General features: G+C 46.1%; 5 protein-coding genes across 5 annotated transcripts; 2 read left to right on the forward strand and 3 right to left on the reverse strand.

The window, feature by feature from the left end:
* Nucleotides 1–1,411: 1,411 nt before the first annotated feature.
* Nucleotides 1,412–4,578, forward strand: N7447_002056 (glycoside hydrolase family 31 protein; the record flags this gene model as incomplete). Its single annotated transcript, XM_057226332.1, has 4 exons — nucleotides 1,412–2,139; nucleotides 2,218–2,625; nucleotides 2,674–2,844; nucleotides 2,895–4,578. 4 exons carry the CDS (start codon nucleotides 1,412–1,414, stop codon nucleotides 4,576–4,578), a joined length of 2,991 nt encoding a protein of 996 aa, XP_057090348.1.
* Nucleotides 4,579–5,574: 996 nt separating this feature from the next.
* Nucleotides 5,575–6,519, forward strand: N7447_002057 (uncharacterized protein; the record flags this gene model as incomplete). The annotated part of the gene is made up of 5 exons (XM_057226333.1): nucleotides 5,575–5,590; nucleotides 5,706–5,800; nucleotides 5,932–6,047; nucleotides 6,112–6,220; nucleotides 6,277–6,519. 5 exons carry the CDS (start codon nucleotides 5,575–5,577, stop codon nucleotides 6,517–6,519), a joined length of 579 nt encoding a protein of 192 aa, XP_057090349.1.
* Nucleotides 6,520–7,049: 530 nt separating this feature from the next.
* On the reverse strand, nucleotides 7,050–9,229 carry N7447_002058 (uncharacterized protein; the record flags this gene model as incomplete). Its single annotated transcript, XM_057226334.1, has 5 exons — nucleotides 7,050–7,705; nucleotides 7,770–7,999; nucleotides 8,050–8,463; nucleotides 8,517–8,909; nucleotides 9,012–9,229. The coding sequence occupies 5 exons, from the start codon at nucleotides 9,227–9,229 to the stop codon at nucleotides 7,050–7,052; spliced, it is 1,911 nt and encodes a 636-aa protein (XP_057090350.1).
* Nucleotides 9,230–17,995: 8,766 nt separating this feature from the next.
* Nucleotides 17,996–19,085, reverse strand: N7447_002059 (homeobox domain-containing protein; the record flags this gene model as incomplete). The annotated part of the gene is made up of 3 exons (XM_057226335.1): nucleotides 17,996–18,142; nucleotides 18,202–18,913; nucleotides 19,039–19,085. The coding sequence occupies 3 exons, from the start codon at nucleotides 19,083–19,085 to the stop codon at nucleotides 17,996–17,998; spliced, it is 906 nt and encodes a 301-aa protein (XP_057090351.1).
* A 4,909-nt stretch (nucleotides 19,086–23,994) lies between these two features.
* N7447_002060 (uncharacterized protein) lies at nucleotides 23,995–24,414 on the reverse strand (the record flags this gene model as incomplete). The annotated part of the gene is made up of 1 exon (XM_057226336.1): nucleotides 23,995–24,414. The coding sequence occupies one exon, from the start codon at nucleotides 24,412–24,414 to the stop codon at nucleotides 23,995–23,997; it is 420 nt and encodes a 139-aa protein (XP_057090352.1).
* Nucleotides 24,415–25,721: the final 1,307 nt, after the last annotated feature.

The raw sequence follows: 25,721 nt of genomic DNA on the forward strand, positions 1-25,721 counted from the left end.
AGTCCGGATCGCTCTTACAATCCTTCTAGATCAGGGGTCTGACTCTCGGCCCGACTTCTCGCTACATACACCCCTCAACTTCCAGACCATAAAAGGTACAAGAGACAAGATCAGCCCTGAAGATCACCGTAAAGTTTGACTCATTGAGTGTGACTTCCCTTCCAAACGTCCATATGATCATCCGTTAAGATTAGTATGGATCCCAAATCTCGGCCCGTAAGCGAAGCCCCCCTTGGCGAGGTACCTCTCGGGGCCAAGTCGGCTCTGATGCCTGACATATTCATAGCGCGGATTGAAAGGTGCACTAATCTCAAAAATGCGGGATTTTCTCGCCCCATTTAAACCGTTTTAGCATAGAGTGGGCAGCGCTAGGCTGCCTTGAGCCATCAGCTCCGTTTCGCGTCTTGATACCCGATCCAATCGACCTCTTCACGACTTCATTCATTTATTTATGGCGTTGACCATGGACCTTCTACCCTTCTCGGCTTCCCGAGGGTGCGTTTAAGGGGGGACTGTGTCCTGCTATGGATACATATACCATGCCCTAGGTTGAAGTCCATAGTTCCGGTATAGTTTAGTATACCTCTAGTTTGATCTAGGTTATATAGTGTTGCATAACTTATATGCTTATAGCTTATATGGTTATGGTTTTGGTACTTAGAAGTGAGACAGTTTAATGCCCCGAGAGTCCCAAATCCCATGTCCGGGCATCCCGTAGTCATAAGCTTCTCCACTAGAGAGAAAGAGCTCACCGTAGCTTGGTATATAGAGATTTATCAGAATACAATGATGACATTCCAACATGTGTATATTAATTCCAGGGCCATGTACTTTTGGTAGGACAATATTTGCTCGGGCATTTGTCGGACTACTGGCCAATCATCAGGCTAGAATGGCGTGATGCAAACATGTAATGATCGGCGGTTATATGACTAGGATCCGGAGTAAATATCTTCCGTTGGGCGGTACTAGGAAGTACCTGCCAATTAAGCTTGATAGTGTGGGACCCTGATATTATAGAGATATGTAGACTCACTTAGGGATATCTTTGGTCTAAAACGGATACCCCTCTTCGGTACACTTATACGAGCCGAGTAAGTACCCGATGCCAAATTCGCCATGCTCCGAGGAATGGGACCTTCTCTCCGCATTCCAAGCCCCCCCTTTTTTTTCTTTAGCTTGAAGCTTGACCAACCCCACAAAACTATTCTGAGGTACTCGGTACAGGCATCGGAGAATCAGCGGGAATTCTATCGGGGTCGGCATACCATTGCTGTACTTCATACTTTCCTGTGTACACATGTGTAGGTGCTACGGACCGGTTATGCTGAACGACCTATAAGAACGAGCTAGGACGTAATTATATGAGACAAAGATCCTCCTGATCTACAACCGGAAGAGAGAAGTAGCCATGGGTATTGTGAAGAAAGTTTTTGCCGGTGCTTGGCTCCTGCCAGCAGCCTATGGGGCTTTCTCAACATCTGCTACTAAGGGCTTGGCTTCTCACGCTGACGCATCTTCAACTTCGTCGGGAAAATACTCTCAATTTACCATTCCCTCTAGCGCCGATGTTGGCGCACAGTTGATCCCCAATATTGATGATCCCGAGGGCGTCGACGCACAGTCGGTTTGTCCTGGGTACAAGGCATCGAACGTCAAGGAGTCTGCTCGTGGATTGACGGCTACTCTAACCCTAGCCGGAAAGCCATGCAATGTCTACGGCACCGATGTAGACTCGTTGGACTTTTCCATCGAGTATCTCGCTAATGATCGCCTCAACATTCAAATCGTCCCGACTTATCTCGATTCTTCTAATTATTCTTGGTTCGTGTTGGATGAGCATGTCGTTCCCCGACCCACTTCCGATCATCATGCTTCAAAGAAGCACAATGATTTGGAGATCACCTGGTCGAACCACCCCTCTTTCCATTTCAAGGTGACCCGCAAAGCTACCCGTGATGCGATCTTCGATACTACTGGTTCGGTCTTGGTGTTTGAGAACCAGTTTGTTGAGTTTGTTACTTCCTTGCCCAAGGATTATAACCTGTATGGCATTGGAGAGCACATCCAGCAGCTGCGCCTTTTGAACAATCTCACTTTGACTCTCTATGCATCGGATATTGGTGACCCTATCAATGAGTGAGTTTCATTCCCCACACTTCTTTTTTTTTTTTTTTTATTTTTTATTTTATTTTTTATGCTAACTCCTTTTACCAGCAATCTCTACGGCTCCCAGCCTTTCTATCTGGACACTCGCTATTATGAGGTTAACCACAAAGGTCATCACACTCTCATTGCAAGTGACAAGGCCGAACAGTGCAAAGACTATGTTTCCTTCTCGCATGGTGTTTTCTCTAGAAATGCCCATGGTCAGGAAATTGTCCTGAATCCCGAGGGCTTGAAGTGGCGCACCCTGGGAGGTAGCATTGATCTCACTTTCTACTCGGGTCCTAGCCAAGCGGAGGTGACCAAGAACTACCAGCTGAGCACCATTGGCTTGCCAGCGTTGCAGCAGTACTTTACTTTGGGGTTCCACCAGTGCCGCTGGGGCTACAATAACTGGACTGAGCTTGGAGAAGTTGTCGCCAACTTTGAGAAGTTTGAAATCCCGCTCGAAACTATCTGGTAAATTGACTCGCCTTTCTATGGTCAAAGCAAGTCTAACGTGACTAGGAACGACATTGATTATATGCATGGTTACCGCGACTTCGACAATGATCAACATCGTTATCCCTACAGTGAGGGTGAGGAGTTCCTAGAGAAGCTGCACAGCAGTGGCCGTCATTATGTTCCCATTATAGATGCGGCTATCTACATTCCAAACCCCAAGAACGCCTCTGATGCGTAAGTTCCCCTGGGCCTGTCGTGCAGAAACAATGCTGATTGCTACTCAGCTATGATACCTACAGCCGTGGACACAAGGATGACGTCTTCCTGAAGAATCCCGATGGAAGCGAGTACATTGGCGCTGTCTGGCCCGGCTACACTGTCTTCCCCGACTGGCACAATCCTAAGGCTGGCGATTTCTGGACGAACGAAATTGTTACCTGGCACAAGAAAATCGCCATGGATGGCATCTGGATTGATATGAACGAGGTTTCTTCCTTCTGTGTTGGCAGCTGTGGATCTGGAAATCTTAGCATGAACCCAGCCCACCCTCCCTTCTCCCTGCCTGGAGAGCCCGGCAACGTTCTTTATGACTATCCGGAAGGGTTTGAGATCAGCAACAAGACCGAGGCTGCTTCCGCCTCTGCGGCGTCATCCAGTCAGGCTGCTGCCGCTGCAACTGGTGGCTCCGCCTCATCGTCTACCTCTTATCTGCGGACTACACCCACTGCGGGGGTACGCAACGTCAACTACCCACCCTATGTGATCAACCATGACCAGGGTGGCCATGACCTCAGCTCGCACGCTGTGTCCCCAAATGCCACTCACTCCGATGGCGTCCAAGAATACGATGTGCACAACCTCTTCGGTCACCAGATCCTCAACGCCACTTACCATGGCCTGCTGAAGGTCGACAAAAAGAAGCGTCCTTTCATCATTGGTCGCTCAACATTCGCAGGCTCCGGTAAATGGGCCGGCCACTGGGGTGGCGACAACGCCTCTAGGTGGGCATTCATGTTTTTCTCCATTCCCCAAGCCCTCTCATTCTCCCTCTTCGGAATTCCTATGTTCGGCGTCGACACCTGCGGCTTCAACGGCAACACCGATGAAGAACTTTGCAACCGCTGGATGCAACTATCGGCCTTCTTCCCCTTCTACCGCAACCACAACACCCTCTCCGCAATCTCGCAAGAGCCCTACGTCTGGGAATCCGTCACAGCCGCCACCAAATCCGCCATGAAGATCCGCTACGCCATCCTCCCCTACTTCTACACCCTCTTCCACGAGGCCCACACGACCGGCTCCACCGTCATGCGCGCCCTGGCCTGGGAATTCCCCACAGACCCCTCCCTCGCCGCAGTCGATACCCAGTTCCTGCTCGGCCCTTCAATCATGGTCGTGCCCGTACTCGCCCCCCAAGCCACCTCCGTCAAGGGTGTCTTCCCGGGTCTCAAGCACGGCGAGGTATGGTACGACTGGTACACTCAGACAGCCGTGAACGCACAGCCTGGTGTCAACACCACCATCCCTGCCCCGCTCGGTCATATCCCTGTTTTCGTGCGCGGTGGCAGCGTTTTACCGATGCAGGAACCGGCTTTGACTACAAAGGAGGCTCGTGGCACCCCCTGGTCTTTACTTGTCGCCCTCGGTGGCAATGGAGCTGCTTTGGGCCAGTTGTATCTCGATGATGGAGAGAGCAATGCTCCGGATGAAACCCTTGATGTCATTTTCAGGGTCAAGGATTCCAGTTTGAGTGCCAGGGCAAAGGGTCACTGGGAGGAGTCGAATCCTCTTGCTACTGTTACTGTTCTCGGTGTGTCTAAGAAGCCTGACTCTGTTAGGTTTAATGGTAGACATGTGCCGGCTTCTGGGGTGCATTACAATGCTACTTCGCAGGTGCTGTCTGTTGATGGTTTACAGAAGTTGACCAAGGAGGGTGCTTTCAGTGAGAACTGGACTTTGAAGTGGTAGATTGTGGAAAGTTTTAGGTGTCTGCTCTCTTTATAGTTTATCCCAATAGCAGAGTCAGGTATCTCGATTGATTAACGTCTATAATGAACTTATTCTTCTACACTTTCTCCCTTCTTTCACGACATCTGATTGTCTTGTTTTCATCTTGCCATCTAAAGCCCGAGCTCCTATTGTTGCTGGTGACTTCATATAACCTCAGCTGATTCACAAATGGCCTGTTCAAACATGCACAGACTGTGGTCCTCCATGTCGGGCCGAATTACGAAGCCAAGTATAGATTGCCTATATTACTTGTGTTTCATAGCACACACGTCATCATATCTAGGTACCTACATACGGGGTACACAACCTAAATCATTCTAGCTGCATTCTACGACTTCTACTCGCATCCGACTAAAGGCCGAAATTCACCTCCAAAAGATCGACACATCTCGTATTTAAACGAGCCAATAGCCCGATGCCCCCCCCCCTCTTCATGCCGGCATCCTTGCAAATTTAGCGTCCAACCCCCCCGCACACGCCGATTCGACCAACGTCACCGTCAGGGGCTCCTACAGGGATTATTCAATTTAGCACACGTCGTGCTCTCTAAATCGAGCTAACCTTTTCAAGATTCATGCATGGAATACTCGTGAGGGTAACTTTGCTTTTTGTCAGGGGTTTGGTAGGAACCGAGACCTGACGAATTACATAGGATCATATATTGATTCGGAAGAGTATCTCCTTGATTAATTATGAAGTTCTTGACTATTCAACCCTCTTTCGGCGTTTCCTTGCCTCGTCTTGGAATCTACTGCGGCTGGGGGGAAAGTTAGAGGGGTTATCTTTTCATTTACATAGTTGCATCTGTGATCTTCGTCTAGGTTTTTGACGTTTATTGGCTTAAGCCCATACTTCATCTCGGAGTCCGATTTCAACGGTTATCAGTCTCCGATATCGTTGTTCGGCTGCAGAGTACCCGTTGTATGCATAGATTTATGCTGGGGTGTTTATGCCATGTCCCTTACAGCAGGTTTTTATATTGAATATCCCGTTGCTGAACGAATTTCCTCTCCTTTGCTGAGTTATCGGTGGTGAAATATCTACAAGATGGTTGTCGCACGATTTTCGGCCTACTGCGACTCCAGCTGAGGAGGGCTCGCAGTCGATCTACGTCTTGCTCACTGATCGCTTTGTCCGAACGGACGGTTTGAATACTGCTGCCTGTGATACCGATGTTAGAGTAAGTTTCTATGTATGCAGCGACTCTGCGATATTGAGACAGAGCTAACCGTGTTGAATAGAAATACTCTGGTGGAACATGGCAAGGAATCATAGACCAGGTCAGTAACGATCTAATCCTTTCTATCTCAGTTGGACTACATCCAAGGAATGGGATTCACAGCCATTTGGATCACTCTCATGACCGGTCAATTGACCGAGGACACCAAGTACGGAGAGGCATATCATGGATACTGGCAGCAGGATATGTGAGTATCGCAAAGCAGAAATGAGATAGTTTTTAAACCCTACACTTTACTAACCAAAAATAAGCGAGGCTCTTGACTCAAACCACGGAACTCCAGACGATCTCAAGGCCCTCGCCGTGGCTTTGCATAAATGCGCCATGTATCTCATGCCCGATGTTGTAGCAAACTACTTGGTGGGTCAAACATCCACATCCACAATCATACGGGCTGTCTGGCAAACAATCGTCAGGGCAGTCTGATCTCCAACACCAACACCATCGCCAAGCAGAAGGGTGATGACGGCTCGCAGGCAATCACGGTCCTAACCAATCTCGGTGTAGGAGGTAAGGAGTACTCGCTTTCGATTCCTGATACTGGATTCAAGGCTGGTGATAAGTTGACGAGGTTATCTCCTGCGCCAGTGTTACTGTTGCTGAGGATGGGGAGGTTCCTGTTCCTATGGCGAAGAACCGAGGATTTCGTTGCCCACTAATTTGCTTGAGGGCTCTACCCCGTGTGCGTCATAAACTTCAGATTCGAGGTATTGGTGGTCGAGGTTGATCGAAACCAGACTGTCCGTTTGCCCATTCGGGGGCCCTTGATGTGGTGCCTGGTAGATCAGTCTGTACCTAAGCACAATACAACTCTCTTTTACTCTCTTCGCCTTTCACCCAAGGGCTCAACGGATTGTAAAGAAGAAAAACTGCTGAATACTGAGTGAAGGCTGTACTGTGAGAATCGCGAAAGGGTAAACCATCTAAACTATGTGAGACTGAATAGTTATGCAATTTGAACCCAGCGATAGGTATTTACTACTTGATAAATAAAAACACGAAACAAAGAAACCTGGTCTTGAACAAGTCATAACTACGTCCATTTGTGCTTTTTGCTACTGCGATCCTGCGCCAAAAAAAAACACACACACACACACAACATAATGCTCAAGTCCCAACGAATCCAACCTCATTATCAACTGAGCATGTTCCTTCATCACCAAATCCAATAATCTATATCCCAAGTCCCTCACCAATCATGCAAAGCCCTCGGCACCAGGCCAACAGGCATAGCCCCACCCGTAACACCCGTCCCAGGAGAATGATTAAACAAATCCGGCGCCTGGAATCCAGGCTGCGAAGCCGTATACCCAGGCATCATCTGCTCAAGACAATTATACCCCTCAACAAGGGAATCCAATCCCTCTGCACCAGACATAAGCTGTGAAAGATCCATGCCAGGACGATGGTGCGATGGTCCGAACATCTGCACACCCTTGACCTCTGCAACTGGCGACGACGAATGCGAGGCGTTGGCTACAACAGCAGAAGCCTCCGAGTACCGCCGCTGCACTTCGCCGACGATACACGCGATTCGGTACGAGAGGTTGTCGCCGCCTGGCGCGAGGTGCAGTAGGAAGCCGCGGACTTGGCTGATTAATGGGTCGGAGAGGGTGTAATCGCATAGAGTGAGTGCGGCGTAGCCGACGATAAAGTAGACGTGGTCGATTAGAGCGGGTGCGGAGGTAAAGCGGGTTTGGAGGAATTGGGTTATTATTAGGCGGGCGTTGCCGCATATTTCTGGGACCAGGCGCTCGCTATCTGGTTGGAGGCGCGCAGCCGTGCGGTGGAGGAGGAGTTGGCAGAACCAGAGGTTTAGGTTGAGGGTTGATTCTTCACTGGTTGCTATTGGGGGGGTGTGGTTGTTAGATTGGATTTGGGCATATACATATAGGAGGGGTTGATGTACTTAGGAGATGTGCCCATTCCATTTTCCAGCGCTCCAGTTCTTCGTATTCAGGTTCTGCGAATTGGAGACGGTGTTGGCTGTGTTGGAGTCGTAGGGCGATGCGATATAATTGGATTTCTGCGACGATTCTTCCATCTTCTGCTGTGGCGCCTGCGTGTTCTAGGATACGGGGGCATTGGTCGATGTATTGTTGTTGAATATTGACAGTGCGGCCGTTTGCGAGAGCAGAGCTATCTGGTGTTAGATCGGAGATCAAATGGTTTTATTGGACAGAACATACTGTAGCTGGGTTACACATAGTGTATTCCACAAACGCAACTGAGCGAATAGCTCGTCCGGATTTAGACTGTCTCCAGGCAAGGTATTGAGGAAGTTAAATGTGATGAGGGCATGGTTGATCGAGATCCCGCTCAGCAACCAGTCATCCATCAGTCCTTCTTTGTGAATAGAAGTGGAGTATAGACAAAGCAATGTCAAGGCCTGCAGCATATCGCTTGTCATCGGTGGGGGCTTCCACAACACCTTGGCCACGGCATGTTGTACATGGAGTGAGATATCGCGGACGGTGTGTTGTGGTAGGCCAGGCAGATAGCGTGAAGCCAGAAGACATGCTGTGTTGAAAAGGAGTGTATTCGACCGTTGAATGCTGGACGAATGATTTATTGAGACCCAATGGCCAAAATATTCGACGAAACTGGTGAGATCATTAGCACGGAGGTCCAGTGATAGACACACAATCAGACACACAGTTCAATTAATTTCATGGAAAGCTTGGAATCTACGATGCCTTGGGTGACGATGTCTCCCAGGATCTCAGCATCGGAGAAGTGATCTCTCTCGCCAAAGCATTCGGCTTGCAAATCTCGAATGAGTTGCGCCGGTTTGATCGGATAGAAAGATGAAGACATGCTATCGCTTGAAGATGTTCCATCTATGCTGTTGCTTCTAGCCTGCAGGTTTGGGCTGCAGGACATGCTAGGGGAGCGGTTCACCATCTGTCGCATCAGATGTATCATCTCCCCCATGCCTCGTTCGAGGGAGACAAGCCGTTCCTCGATTGATGGTATAGCGGTGGCATCAGACCAGATTGATGCATTGTCCTGGAATCGCTCTGTTGTCTCGGGAAGCTCGCATTCAAGCCTTTTATGACAATAGTCAGCATATTGAGAACCCGGGGACTCCAAAAAGCAAAAAATCGGGGTATATGCCAAACATGAGATGAAGAAAAGGGCCAAAACAAACCTAAGTGACAAACAACGACGACAAGCATGACCACGGGGATCAACATCGCAGCGAGTCTTGAGCTTGCGACAGGTATTACAAGCAGTCATAGATCTTCGAATGCGCCCCTTTGGCCTCGAGTCTTGACATGCGACCGGGTCAATTCTGCCCCCATCGTCTGGAACAATGCTCTTGGCTTCCCACGCGATAGAATTATTTGTAGGGCCGGTTCTCGTCATTGCATTGGATGATGAATGGTTACTGTGGGTATAGGTAGAAAAGTGTAGGTAGTGTAGGTACTGTTTAGAGAGATCGTCTATACCTGATCGACAGGGAAGGATGAGAATAAGAAGGAAAAGGTCAATGATCAACAATTGGACCCTTAACGAAAGCCCAAAATCAAAATCCTGAAGATCATTTGGTGTCTATCAGGGAGATCCAAGCCTTATAATAGCGGGTCACTAAGCTGAGTGTGGGTTTTAACCAATTGCGACAAGAGACTGATTACTGACGATATCGAAGCGCAGGTACGTTCCCACGGTGGATTATAGCGGATCATGGCGGACCTGGGGTAATCGAAGCATCCACCAATCTGAAAAATTTCCTGGCTTCTAGAAAGGTAGCGATTGTCGGTGCAGGTTCAAGAGGGGTTGATAATGTCGCATCGACTACCCCCTGTCCCAATTTCCCCGACGAGAACCGTAGGTGAGGGGATTTAAGGGGTTTGAGTGGCACGATCTACACTTGATACGTTCTTTTGCTTTTGATTCTTGACTTCATATTATTTGACCAGGTTATCGTGAGATCCTTTCCTATCTCTATTGACCAGGTTATCGTGGGACCCTTTCCTATTTAATTTAACCAGGTTATTGTGGAATCCTTTCCTATTGAATTTACCCGGGGGGGGGGGGGTGTTTTCTCTCTTTCTTTTGTGTTCGGAGGTATCCGATATAAGATCTAGACAAGGGTATAAGAATTATACCATCCTGTAGTATGATTTGCCCATCCTTGTTTTATCATTTTAGTGGGAGGATTCAGGATCCAAGTGGGGGAGGGAACAACAGGCAAGTAAGAACTTGGCAATCATTGGTTAACATGTGCAATGTCTCAAAAGAAATGCCTATCAGGATTGGAGAGTTGCAGCGATGTGACCTTGTAACTTTCTAGGCCCGGTTAACTACGGGTATCTCACCGGTTAATGCCTTGAGGCTATTTATTATTTAGATATCGCACTTTTCAGCCATTATCTTTTCCCGGTTTTTATTGGATCTCAAGGTAAATCCTAAATGTTTAACCTCTAAAGCAAAAATAGGATGCAAATGTTTTATTCATATCATTGACAGCGTCGATCCCAGATTAACAACAAATGTCTTATTATCTTTGGACTCGTCCAAATTGCGGGATGCAACCCTACCCAAATTGCTAATCGCGCCATGCTGAGTGGCAATGCGGATGGATATACAGCAGTCACCCGGGAAAATCTCCCGAGGTATCTTTTTTCTTTGTCTACGGGATCCACTCTGTCAAAAGGCAATATAAGTTTCATGCAGAGGGCTTACTGCCTGCCCTTCTGGGTGTTAGTGCTCTTTTTTTCTTGGATCTTGAACGCGGGAAGCTCGGATAAAGAAGCGGTCAGGTTAATTTTAATATATTGTGATCCTGATTCTTTGTTGAATTTGGATTGCTTGGCCGTTGAATTTCTGGGGTAATCGACGGGCTGGACTGGTCCACAACCCTTTGCCACGAACCAGCCGACATTTTCACCTCGGCACAAATCGTCGGGACCCCAGATTAAGCTGCATTATGCGAGCCGTATCGCTTAGATTGATTTAATATTGCGTAAATGTTTGATCGTTGGCGTAACGGAACCGGCCGATCAAGCTAATGCCCAGAGACTCGGCGATGCGCTTTCCAACGCCTTTGTGGAGGTTAGAAATCACGGACATGGGATAGTTACGGTGTTTCAGGAGTCTTTGCTTCGGAATACCCGAGACCCACTTATATTCTGCCAGAACTTCAATGGGATCTAAATTAACCGTTTTAGCTCCCTTATACACTCGGAACGAGTTTAAATCGGAATTTGAGAGTCGAGGAAATAAGGATAGAGCTAAGAAAGTACAAAGCATAGAGAAAGGGGATAGTAGCCCTCGATAATTAGTGCATTCTCCGAGGTGCATAGGAGGAATAGGCAGGCGGTATACTAAAAGCGGTCAGGGGCGGATCTGTACATGTGAAAGTACCGAATCAAGCAAAATAAACATAAACTTCATTTGTCACTTTCAAAGTTGTTATCTTCCTAATCAAATTAGGAAACCTCTATAGAAGATCCTATCATGTCTCGCATAATGATACTGAGAAAGTATATTTCCAAAAAAGAACCATCACGGTAAGCGGAAGCCGAAGCTACAGAAAGCCACAACCCGTGGACCCCTCTTATGAACGGAGTCAGATCAAGCCGCATATTAAACGTCTTGATTGGCCGGTCGAAGGTCTGCCCCCGCCCCCCTTTTCCTTCCTTCTCTGCATCTTCCCTGCAGGGCCATCTGACCATGCATTCTCCAATGAACAACTGCCATGGAGCCACACGTGTATCTCGAAAATATCCGAGGGGACTAGGCGACTTTCGACTTACCCAGCAAGACGGACACAGGTCTTGATATGGTTACTTGCAGGGAATAAGTACATTGCAGAGATAAGGACTATTTTGACTGGTAGATATCCCTTTGAAACGAGCCGAGAGCATCTCTAAATGACCCGACCCGTGTCTAGAACATTTGTTATGCATTGCTTTTGCTGTCCAAAATCACGCGATAAAGCCGTATGTTCAATCGTACAGGCATATATGGCTCGTTTGACATGCATAAGCTTTAAGCTCGGGCACAATCATTGGATCGGGATTTATTCATTAACGACCGGGGGTCTCAAGACCCCGAAACCCCGGGGTCTATTCTCATGCAGTGTCGCCGGAACGTTTTATCTAGCTCTGAGGGTTCTGTGGCGCTTGCAGGCTTGCAGGATAAGCCCGTTTATTAATTTAGTTTCTGAATATGTACTCCGTATGTCTAGAGTATATCCTGAAGTTGCTTTTATTTTAGATTGCGTCCCCGCTTGAGCCCTTGGGAGACTATTTAGATTATGTCTACGGCGTGCAGTCTACACGTGTACATTGCAGATGAGGAATATTGTCTAAGGGACTCGTCATCTACCCTCTTTGTGTGCACTTGAGATGGTCAGACCAGTCAGCCAATTCTAGCGTACGGTCCTACTGTACATTCTTTCTACATTTCCCTTCATGTGTGAAGCCTTGCATCATTCGACTACCCTGCTGCGCACTCCCATCTCCGTGGGACCACGAGCATCTTGTCTCTCTTTTTCTGCTTTTATAGCCTTGCTTGTATTTCTGGCTTTCTTCTCTGGCACTGTGGTATGTATGACACGCAAATAAAGAGAAAGTTGCCAGATCCACTCTACACCATTCTCAGACACATTTCAAGCCTTTTATGAAGCAAAAAGAAAGGAAATTCAAAAAAATTGACCGACGCAGGGATCGAACCTGCAATCTCTTGATTCGTAGTCAAGCGCCTTGCCATTGGGCCAGCCGGCCTTGTTATTGTACAACTTGGCCTAAATGTGCGTTATAAGCGAGTTTGAATTGTGACCCGCTTATTGTGCACGTGACCTTATGAACAGCGACTTTCACGAACATAATTCGGCAATTTCAGGCTTGTAGAGTCAATATTTTGCGTCTGCTTAGATACCTATACTTTTTATGATGTGGCTGCCTTTTTTTTAAGATGCGTTTCATGGCTTTCTGATGAATAAGGTTGCTCTTGATCTAGTTATATATCCTGCAGATGAGGTCAAAGGAACAAGTTTAGTGACTGCACAAAAATGGAAAATTTGCTGTTATTGAGGGTGACAGAGTGGAGTTAGATGGGGCATGAGTATATCCGTGGTACTGAGTTGAGATGGTTATTGCTGAGAGAAAACATAACGCTACGTGAGTGCTACGTATTCCAGTTTCGAACAGCTGGGAATCAATGTCATGATAAAAGTGTGGGAAAGGTTATTGTCTGAGTGTAGGAATAAAAGACAGTGAGAACAAAACCCAAATTCGCAATGATCACATACGAGTGCAGCGAAAGTTTAGACCTGCCTAGGAAACATTGAACCCTAGTTGGGCATCACACAATGCCAGCCGAAGGGCATATACGAGTTTTTTTTCTTCTCATATGTCGCACAGTGTCATGTCGTGTGCCGGGTTGCTCGAGGTATATCTGTTCAACATGCAGTTGTAAAAGAAACCTTAGCTTCAGGGAAGGGGAACAGTACGACCATTCTGCAGCACTACGAGAGAAACCGGGAATGCTAACGGAGAGATAGTAAGGTACGATGAGCCCGAATCACATAGCCAGAGGAACCATGTTCGAAAATAGCCCTCGAGAAAGACAATCACAAGTTAAATGGTGATGGTCGGTTTTTCTAAAGTAATGAATTTCCACATATCTAGTAGCCGGGGCGTAGCAAGACATACAAAGAAACTGGATGAATAAATAATCTCCAATAGCCTCGGAGATTACATATTGACATTTTCGTAGCAAACGCAAGACCAAAAAAAAGTCCACCAGATTCGAGTCCTGACTCCAAACATAGAATATATCACGATCGTACCACAAAGAACAATGAGAAGTATAGATTGTGTCTCGGCACAATATAAACTAGCAACCCTTGCAAAAGCAGATAGCCTAATTGTCGGATATTACTCAGACTAATGCGCCTACGGACCAAGTTACTTAGATAGGCAAATCACTAGAATAGATCCATCCACTAGAAGTTAGGTCAAACGCCATGCGTATATTGTATGTACATAGCAGGGCAGCCTGACGCTAATCACAAACAAGTGTGCATTAGCGTGCCCGAATGAGATGCGGCAGCTCCTAGATATCCGCGAAGTGGTATGCATTGACGGACAGATCTGCCTGACATCTCATATATTCTCCCTTTTTTGCTCTTCTTCGTGACACTTCTTATGTAACACGACGCACCGTTTGGTGATCTAGGTTATAAGTATTCCATGCACAAAGAGTAGCTGACGCATTTCCGTGCATTCCACCCTTGCTTAAGTTTTTGGCCAGGAGAGGATCGTGATACAGATAGGGATGTGACTTGATACCATAGATGTATCATTTTCAAGAGCGCTTTAATGTACATAGCCGCGTATAACTGCCTGGGATTGGTCAATCAACAGACAAGCGGCTGGTATGATATACACATGCAACATAATCGTGAAGCCTATCTACGTAACTAGACATATCATTAATGGAATTCATTCAAAACGTCGCGAGTCATATAATCTGTAATCGCTGGTTACGAATGAATCATCAGCGCCTACCCTGTTTCTGAGAGGTACACAAGCGTCCCAAATTCCCCCAGAACCAACCCACAAGCACACCCACGGTCCGCAAACCCACACCTTACGTACAGCATTGAACGGGCAGTCTGTATATATTGTGTTGTAGTTGAAAAAAAAAAGAGTATAAGCGGCTATCTCGTCTACAAAGTATAACGCTAGTCCGCAAATAAACAAACCCCCGGGCGAAGATCTCTAATAAGTGAGAGCGCAAATGTCAAAAATGCAACCGCGGACAGGCTAATCGGCGCTATTGATTCTCGTGCATATTGGGTGTCGAACGGTGGGTCCGTCGATCATTCATCTGGAATTAATACGGCAAGATTCAATAGTTTGTGGGAGGCTTAGACGTGACCGAACCGAGATCGTGGTAGGTGGCTTGTAGCGGAACATCTAAAAATGAATTATCAACAAATAATATTACATTAGATCTAAGGTCAAGCAGGCCAAGTGTTTCAATTTCAATTCCCACTTCAACGCGAGGACTGAAAACTAATATGTGGATCCGACCATGTCATAGATATTATACAGCTCCGCGTACTCCGTATTCCGATGCAATTATTCATAAATATGTACAGACTACATACGTTGTACGGAGCACAACATATGTAAGTCTTCCGTTGTCCTCCGGAGTATACGGTGAGACTCAACCACCCATCGATCTACACGCGGTCACAACCCAAATCCTGACATGAGACAGCTCACAAATCCCGCAGCTGACACCTCCGATAGAAACAGAGAGCCCACACCTCCCCTCTCACCAAGCAGGGACGTTGTGATCGACACGCACGTCCCAGAACGAGGCTAAACGTCCATGTCATACAAACACAGGAGGGAAAACGCACGCATGTACACGTAACACCCAACATAACCTGTACGACGTACGGAGTACGGAGCAAATGCACACAGTACTTACCTAACATACCCCCAAATGTACATATCTGCCCTTGCACAACAACGAAGTGTCAGATGCCGATTTCACCGCTATGTGATGGGTCGGATGCACGTATCTGGATACTGAATGGCTGAGTGGGGAGGTGGGGGTGGACAGGACACGGATTGGGAGTCCCATCGTAGGGCGCAGAACCGGGGTTTGGTTGAGGTTTTTGTCTTGGATTAGTTCACAAGCGACAGAGACAGGGTTGCGAAGCTATAACGGTAAGGGCGGGGGTGAAGATTTCCATGGGCTGTGATTCGATCAAGCTCGACCAGAAGCTGGACGTTGTATGCACGCTGCACGACTTTTGTTGGGTGCGTTTTTGCTTTTTAGATCGGCCAGTCGTGGGCGCCGGAGATCCTAGATGTCGGGGGTTGTGCTGGTGGCTTGCATATCCGCTCCCCCTACGGAGTATGTGGGACTTGGGTACGGGTTTACCCCCTGTTCGTACATATCCTGTATGCTGTATATTGAGGGTATGGGTAGAGGCATGAGGTGCTTACTTTTTTTTGATTTTGCTTTTTATGCTATCGTGGTACATCGTGCGTTCTAGGTATGTATGTTTACTTCTTTACGGTAGAATTTCGGAGTAGATAGATGTAACTGCAACTTAATCCTGGTTTTTTTGTTTTTTTTGTTCATTGAATGCGCGTTGGATATCACTTTTACAATATGAGTTCAACCAAGTGGATTGCAGTCCCCTCACTGGAGTCTCAAATTTGAAGATATGTACTATAAGCGGTATGGTGTAGAACCTACATCGTATATTGTACCCACCACGGCAAATGATTCAATTCTACTCGGCAAGATGGCCGAAGCCTAAGATCTGCAGTCAAAATTTTTAGGGTCATGTCAGTACCCCATGATGTGTCTTCAGGGGATATCTCGGGAAAATCGTTAAAAAAAAAAAAACAGTGCGAATAGTAGCACCTCTCCAACAGATCCCTCTATTCAAGTACAATATGTGATATGATTCAAAGAAAATTCCACCTGTCTCAGTTGCCAACCGCACTCGATTCGGATATGTTTCGGAATTGGAACAGGATCTGGGAGGGCTGAGAAGGAACAAAGGAATTCCCCAAAGAGGCAGATAATAATATTTCACAATAAGCCATATATGGGTCAACGTATCACCATCCGTTATAGATGTTTAATTAATATGCTCAACTCCACATCGAAATTAAGTGTTAAGTAGATAAATTAATGGCTGTCAAGGCAGAAAAGCCCCGAACGGAGATCAGATTGAATCTGGAGCTCACGTGGTACACTAGTAAATCGTAAAATAAAAAGTTCCATGGTTCCAAAGTGGCTCCTGTGGAGATGTGGGCTTTTTTTTTTTTTTTAGATTTGTAGATTTATGGAAATCCACGGTACTCCAACGCAGAGGCCGAAGAGTTGAAGTCTAAGTCATTCATACAGCTGTCAGTTCACGCCGGGATTTCAAAAATCTTAGAGGATGAACAGAACAAAATAATGAGTTCTGTGACTTGAGCAAAAACTTAATATTCAATGCAATGCAATGCTTATAATTAAAGTAGATCCTAACCGGACCAAACTCTAAGAAAGCTTACGAACAAAGACCGTGGTAGGATTGAGGTTGAATGTTTGGTAACTCGACGTCATGAAAAATCAAAAAGTCAAAATTGGGGTCGATCTTGACATATGTCCAGTGGAGTACTCCGTATAGAATTATCCACTAGTTTACGGGTCTATCAATTTGGAATTGACAGTCCAAACCTTAGTCTTTCTCCCCAAATCTAAAATGTCGTGATTTTCAGGGTCTGTAAGGAAATGGACAAAAATATGGCAAAGATCCACATATGCCTGGTATCTATATTGTAAGGGCATGAATACTTGCAAGACTGTAGAGACCATCATCGCCAAGAAAGAAAAAAAGGGTGAGCCACTTGTAAGTTCAGGTCCACGTTGCCGCGGGATGCGAGCAAGAACATAGGTTAGTGTCCATGGAGGCGGAGTGGAGACGGGTTGCGTGGGCAGCTGAGATCTGCTTACTCCGTATCTCCGTGACATTTGAGATTCGGATGCTTATACAAAGTAGAGATATTATCAGAGCCAGAAAATAAAATGGAATAAAAGTGTGCACATTTGAAAGACGAAGGTTTCCTCTAAACACCTAGTAATGCAATCTTCGCTGGTTTTGTCCAAGGGCATTCAATACAATGGAAATGCGGTGCAACAAGAGAGAAAAGAACAAACAAAGTAGAGTAAATCACAGAAATGATTCGATGGGATTCCCAATGCCATAATTTGTCGCATACCCCTTTTGCTTGATTTCCAACAAAATAAGTTTCCGCTTGGTAAACGCGACCAAAGAGAAAGGGTATCAAAATGTATTGTCGGACCAAAGTATCCGTACCGGACGGCAATGCGACATGTAGAGTGAGGTCCAGAGAACTGGAAGGCGAGAAAAAAAAAAGAAAAATGAAACAGAAAAAGAAAAAGATGCCAGTCTATCGAGCTCGCCGTATCTTCAACCCCGTGATTCGTAAATGGTAGGTTGAAATAATATAAAGCCTCCCAGTCGTAAAGTGAATAAAACGCTGACGTTGCGAATGCCGTGTAACGTTCAAAAAGAAACAGAAATAGAAAAAAAAAGGCCGTTATTAAACCCAAACCTCCAGGTCCAGGTTCATCGCTCTAATGATGAGGAGAGGGCAGGTGCTCCGATCCATCAACATCACTAAAGGGCGACTGTCGTTGAGACTCCGTATCTGCACCACTGCGCATTTGATTGCGTAGCGCAGGAAGTTGTCGTCTCCGAGCATTGATAAACCAGTTACTAATCTGTATAGAGAAATATTAGCAAAAATCACACAACCCAATTGCCGGGTATAAGTACTCACCTGGCTAATCGAAAGCCCCGTTCTCGTCATAAACATCTGCTTATCCTCCTCACTAGGATAAGGGTGATCGAGATGCTCATGGAACCAAGCCCGCAAGATATCAGTCACAGGCTTAGGCAAGTTCCCCCGTCTCCGCTTCGTCTTGGGATCTATCGGATCGCCCATAATCCCAAAATTCCCCTGCCCATGCCCCATCACCTGGGGCGACATCTGCTCATCCGCATACCCGATGGGAGGATGTCCATACGGTGACTGAGGGTGCATGATGGGTGCGAAGTGCTCGCCGCGGGGGTGAGAATCAGCGGACATCGCTGCTGACGGTCCGGGTTGGCGATATTCCTGCGCGACGAAAGGGTCGGAGCGTGGGGGCCGCTCGGAATACCCTTTGCTCGAGGGGTTCATTGCCCGGCCGGGCATAGAATCCAAGTCGCGGATTGGGGGGAGAATTGGACTGGGACCGCGGGATGCGTTCTCGGATAGATGCATGTGATGGTGGCCTGGATCTGGCATGCGGGGTTGATGTTCTGCCCCGCGGGAGACTGTGTATTCACGGCGGGATTCGTAGGGCATGTTGGTGGATTGATTGCCGTATGGGATTGAGCGGGGGTCGGCCACATCGTGGCCTGAGGGTGGGCGGTCTTGTGAGTGGCGGGCTGTGGTGTAGAATGGGGAGATTGATTCAATTTCATCGTGGAGGTGGGGGGGGAAGAAGCTGCGAGATGTTAGATATTGAGTTCAGGTTGTATTTCTCCAAGAGATTTCGGGGGTTTGTGTCTTACCTCGCGGAATGAGGGGAGGGTTTGGTGAGGGTGTCCGGTTGCCGACTGGGTTGTATACGAAATAGCCATATCGGTATCTTCGTTTACCTCGTGGGACTGTGACATAGACAAGGTATTTGGGGAGGGACGAGGAAACAAATGTCAAAGAGTTTCACAATGTATTACAGAATAGATCTATACTCGACAGTCAGCGACTATCGGGAGTATTTGTCGAAGATCAAGATTCCGGATAAAGGTATAAAAGGGAAGGGGATGAAAGTATCCAAAGAAGCACTCACTAGGGAAAGTAGGCTGATTTTACGTTGACATGGTAAGGAAAAAAAAGAGAAAGGCCAAGATTATATGCAAGGTTGGGGAATGAGGGCAAAGATGGAAATGCAGTTTCCAATGCAGGGCCCCGTACATTATTTCAACCAAAAAAAAGTCGCCCCAATATGTAAATTAATTAAATAAATAAAAAATAAAAGAGATATCCAGCTGTTACATGTCCATGGAAAAGCATGAACAGGGGCCGAAAAATGACGATCGTGTGGTGGATACAGTCCGAGGCCGTGTCAAGGGCACAGAAGGGGGCTTAAGGTTAAGTCTCTGTAGCGGATCTCACGAACTACTTGGTTCCATATATTGTATTTTAGGGGGTTTGGAGTTTTGATTGGCAGTTTCGGAGTAAAGGAATTGAAAAAAAAAAAGAATTTAAAATAGGAAAAAAAAGGAAATAAGTGTGGTTCACTAGTGTACGTCAAAATCGGGGATCCCATGCCAGTGCTTACAAGCAAAGTTAATACCCCAAAAAAAGAGATATTCTGAGGTCCAAAATGAGATACATGAAAGTACTCCAAATGTATAAAAGAAAAAGAAATAAAGAAAGGTTAGAGAGGGGATGTCCGACAGCCACAGGAGTAAGGAGGGGAGAATTCTGTCATAATGTGCCTGAGTCAGGCTAAAGTTAATTAACTACCTTGTAATTAATTATATATTAAAATCAAATCACATTCTAATTGCTTTTTCTGGGGATCTGGGTAGTTCGTGAGAAAATAAAAAATAAAAAAGGGCAAGAAATCTTCACTATGGAGGAAACCTTGGAAAGACAAGTGTTGTGAATCCAAGATCCAAAGATATAACCCGAGATCTTTAGTCTATATTGTAGTTAAATAATAATAATAAAAGTCCAAATTGGGATCTTTTAGAATCGAAGGAAAAGATCGCCGTTCCCAAGGAGAGTTGTCACTGGTTCCAAAAAGATCGTGTTCCGAGGGGAGCTTAACCCGGATAGTAAAGACAGAATTCTGGATTTTATTTGAACGAATGAGATATCATAGAAATGACGCCTCGGCTCGATCGATCGAGCACGGTGATCGACGGAAAGAGAGAGGGGGGGGGGTATTGGTTTACAGGGATCTAGGGGTTCTTCAATTTGTATCTCCACTTTCTTCGAGAGCTTGTGGCGTCTGCCTTTTTTTTTTTTCTGTCTCCGAACGTCAGATCAAGGATCACCCGGAGAACCCGCTTTGGCTTTGTCCTTTTACCCCTTCTCACACGTTATGCACCGAGTCGGGTGAATTTGTGGCTGGTGACTTGATTGGACAAGCTCGCATATGATATCTCTCAGGTGTGTCTGCATTTTATCTCGTTTAAAAAATGTCACCGGTCGTAAAGGGATTTGCGCTAAGGATCTTTGCCTCGCGTATCGCATCCAGATGTAATCTGGTGCACTATGTTCTGGAGCAGTTTCTCAGCTTGACACGACGCACATCACACTAACAGACCCGCTCTGGAAACTAGTCACATTCTGACAATTTAATAATGGCCGTCTGGAGATTGTAATGTAAGCCGAGTGTGATCCCATTGCCACTCTGCCAATCAAGCTGGAACAATGGAGTTCCTATTTCTTAATTTTTTGTGTGTGATTGGATAGGTTCCTAGTGAATCCTATATAGCACAATGTACTAAGAGAAAAAAAAAAGTGCCAGGATATTACATTGGAATTGTTGTCTTTCCCCTTATAGCTCTATAATCCCTATAATAACCCGTCTTCAGCTGACAGCCGAGTCTATTTACTTGGAAGTTTAATGGATTTGAACGCGGCAGTCACCTCGGGCCCTAAGGTATGTCCTTTAGGCTCGTATTGCATTCAAGCTAAGATTCGATCCACCCATCAAAAAGGAAAATCCCTTTCAAATTTTTATTTTATTTCCGATCGGAGGAACTAGCCTCGAAGCGTTGGAGACTATTCTAGAGAGATCTTGAAAAGCCGGAACTTTAAAGTTATTTGACGAAAATGTTAGACCGACGTACTCATAAGCTAAAAAGAAATTTTTTTTTTTGAAAAAAAGAGAGAAAAATAAAAGAAATAGCAAATCTAGCTGATCGTCATACCTGCCATGCCACCAGGCCACAAGATATCCGAGATCGTGCATTAGGGAATGCAGATCATCGGATCTCGCAGGCAACCAGGATCGTCCCTGGGAAAATGACAGGTCCCAAAAAGTCCTAAGGCCTTCAAAGCCAGAAAATAGAGAGGGGTAAAACAGCCATCTTCTCTCCTCTTGCATGCACTTTTGGATATACACTAGCGTCGGAGGAATTACTTGAGATCGGTGGAATACATATTGAACCATGGATGCATGCATTATTTGTCATCTCCGTTTCCCGGTACTTGGGTCTACCGGGGGATTTTACTTTTATTTTTATTTTTTTATTTTTATACTTTTTATACTTTTTATTTTATATTTTATTTCTCCAATTTTGAGTGTCTAACCTTATTTTCATTATTCTGACATTTGAGCTTCTATTATAAGAATTCCTTCTAGAGTAGTCTCCCTTGAACTGCTCGATTATTTATTATTTTTTCTTATATCCATGTGGGTATCAGAAAAACACGATTGGGAAAGAAAATACAATGATGAGGAGCGGTATAGTACATAGTACCTACAAGTACTCCATAGCACGGTAACACAACAATGCAACCTCAGGCGTCCAAAGGGGGCTCACTACATAAAACAGACCTCACTAAAATGTCTAGACCGTTGAGAGGTGCATGGCTTCCAAGTACGGAATATGGAGTACGTGGGGGGAATCTAGACAAACCGATTTGTTTGCTTACTTGGCTGCCCAAAACCACATATAGACTTGTGTCACAGGAGTAGTTCATGCATGATTTAGGTGTGCCAAGCATATAGTTCATGACAAGGCCACCAATCCCTCACCGCGATGTGAAATAATTTTACAGACTCTTTTCTCTATTGGTCCGATTAATCCTCATTATTTTTTCACATTTAGTTTCTTTTTTAAATATGACGTGGGTGTTAGGCTTCTCTTTCTTCAACAGGTTAGGTAGGCCTGGGAATAGAATACCTATTCAGTCCCCATGGAGTGACATGACTCGTTGGATGGTAAAAGTGTAGCAATGGGAGACCGAGTGATGACTCGGTAAACTATGCATTAGTACCTGACTCGGCGCTAGAGACCGTGTCAATAGTACTTTTGTTTCTTTGTTGCTTTCTGCTCGATTAGAGCTTGGCTACCCCTGTTGGCTAACTTCAGAGCCCACTTCTAACGTCAGGTCGCCCAATTAGGAAAGACCGTGGTTCCATGTGAGATGTCTACCTCCCATACTGTATATTGTAAAATTTGTGAGTGGAGGCATGGCTCCAACCTCATCTAGGAAAGACCCCTAACAAGCTGCGTGTCTGGTCAACATTGCATCAGTAGACAAGGATACCTTCTAAAGATCTTGGAAGTGATCAGAAGTATCCATTGCATACGATATGTAATATAAGCAAGCATATACCCTTCTATACCCTTTCTCAATCACACTCGCTTTTACGAACCGGAAGGTCATGTACGAGTAGCAAGTAGCGACAAAGAGACCGTCCACTTCAAATATGACCTTTCACATCTTTGAAGTTTCCGTTTGCACTAGACGCCGAATGAAAGTGCAAATACATCCCAACAGGGGTTGCATTTAACATTGAGCGCAGTTATTGAACCCTGCGACATGACTGATATATCTCGCGCTTAGTCTGATCAAATTCATCAATGATATCACCAAGCCCTCTAGGTTGGAGCATAAGAAAGAAGCAATTGAATTCCTATCTCGAGATCCTATTGTCCACTCAGAAACAAATAAGCAACGATATCTGACCCGGAGCAAGCACCATGTAATCCCAGCAGAATAAATACGGACATTCGATTCCTTCTATGACCAGTGGTGAAACACTTTGTTGAGGAGCGACAGGTGTGCTCTCATGCTCGGAATTTTCTTCAAGTTTGTCCCAGAATTGTTGACCGTCTTGTGTTGTGATATCAGTAATTACAAGGAGGTTGGGGCGATGAACCTCGGGTCGAGTCGCAAATCTTGAACGATGACTTCAGATGACTTCAATGGTGGAGTAAAGGAGATCAGAACACGAAACACTGGGCGTTGGAGTTAGAGTTTTTGCAGTGTGACAGGAGCTCCGGGTTTATTCCGTGTTGTCCCTGTGCTCGGTAGGAAGGGACGATAAGAAATGTGGATTAGCGTCCCAAGGTTAGAAGGGTATATATTCGGAATCCATATCTGCTAGGTGGGTATCCTCGACACAACAGCCCCACATTCGGCCTTCCCGAGATCACCTTCTTTATCTGGAACAAAGGAAATGAGCATCCATGGAAGATAATTTTATAATCCATGGATGACAAAACCTTGATGAGTTGTACCATGGTTCATGAATGTACCATTGGATGCTTTAACTCTATTTCTGGATTTCACCTTAATTAGAAGATACTGCGAGCGTATCAGTATCCAACGATAGAATAAGAGGCCTGGGAGTTCAAGTATCATATAATAGACACTGCACCTGGAACACATGAGACCTATTGCCAAGATATGGATGAGATGTTTAATATGCTATACATTAGGCTGTTCTTACTATTATATTGCACGAAGGAAGAGCGGTATTAAAAACAACCCGACAACTGGTTTATTCAGCTATAAAAATACCTCTATCAAATCTTTCACTTTTGGATAAGGCGATCAATCATATTCCAGCACAGCAGTAAGGGTGCTAGATAATAGACCGAGGAAGCTTGGGAATGCTCCTACTGTGGCACGGAGCAAGATATGGCTCTCACCACGAGTTGCTAGGTCGCGCAGCCAACTATCCACGCTGGCAACGGATATATCAATTTGGGAGCGCCATTTCTCGTAAGTCTCACACTCGGTGATTGAGGACACAGCGTTGATAACACCAACCATGGGGGAGTCATAGATGGGCTGTGGACAGTGATTGCACGTATGGAGCGGGGGTGGATGGCGCCCTTCAAGCCCACTATCATACAAAAGCTGGGGGTACCATACAAAAGCTGGGGGTACAGACGGGCAAGTCAAAGCTGGACGTTTGACCCCGCGCGCAGATGAGCCGTGGGCGGACGTATTTCCAGTATCCAGGTCCATGGCGTTGTTATCTGTATGCATATAAGCCGCTCGCTATTGTGCTTAATCCCATAGCACTAGGAGAGCAGTGGGTATACCAACGGACCGCTGCAAGAAAGCGAGCAGCCCAAGCTTTGCCCATATCGCAATCCAAAAAGAGCATAGCTCCCCTTTGGTCACTAGTAATACTATCATATACTAGATTTGGTATCTGGGCCACTCCCTGCAAGACGACTGCTGCATCAGTTAAGAGGGTGCCGTCATAAGCCACAAAGGAGACACCTGCCCGGAGCGCCATCATTGCCTAGAACTCCGAAAAGCTAGCCTGATACCCGGTCGATTGGAGATTACCAGAACCACGGCTCACGAAAGTCCACAAAGTCGCAAGAATATCTTGCTCTGTCTCGGCAGTGCCCTAGCACCGGGAATCCTGTCATTGAGCCATGAACACCAATTGTCCACAACTGGCTCGATAGAAGAACGACTGGCGTAAAAGCACCAGAGTCCTCCGAACATAAAGGTCGCAAACACATATTCAGGACTAATAGCAATGGTCGATTTAGGAATTGTCAGGCGGTCCGTGCCGGTGCGCACCACGTTGTCGTCCTTGACATGCTCGGCATGCTTGGCGCCCCCTAGCGGCTTTGCTTAAATTAAAAGCCGACAGCATGCAATTTGAAGCTATCCGGTACAACTCTCTAGGCCCCGGAGGATCTGCCTGCCTATAATCATCCTCAAAACTGAACTGTGACGCCGGGGCTTGAGGTATGCCATATATAGTTGAAGCCAGCGACAAGGAAGTACTAATGCTAGTGGGAGACATGACAAGGGAATGGCTTTCACGAATCCAATTCGGGGAAATGGTGACGGAGAGAAGCGTGAAGGGCTCATAGGACTTGATTAGACCACAAGGAGAAAGACAGAGAAGTGAATGTATGGCCATGGAAGAAACTATCACTGGAAAGCAGCCTACCTACCCTAGGTTGTGTCCTGACACCTAAGGTTCTAGGCATCCATCATTAAATGAGTGCTGTACCGACAATCGGATGTCCTGATTGTTCGTTAACCAAGAGAGAACCGATGAAATCTTTGTAGAGGTAGAGGGTATGTTGGTGTAAAGTAGGGGAAGGATGATAGGTTTAGATGGTCAGCTGAGGATGGCCGTGCCGGTGGGAAGAATGAGCGATCTGAGAAAGATATTTGATCTTCTGTATAGGCTAGTGTCCTATTTCGGGGCCAGCTAAGTCGTCTTTTTTGTGCTTCGGGTTGGGACCCGAGGCTACCCGGAAGTAGACGGAATCAAGCCAAAGCAGCAAACAAACCATGGC

The sequence above is a fragment of the Penicillium robsamsonii genome (assembly GCF_028829455.1).
Source record: "Penicillium robsamsonii strain IBT 29466 chromosome Unknown utg000001l_segment0_segment0, whole genome shotgun sequence".
Lineage (NCBI taxonomy): Eukaryota > Fungi > Ascomycota > Eurotiomycetes > Eurotiales > Aspergillaceae > Penicillium > Penicillium robsamsonii.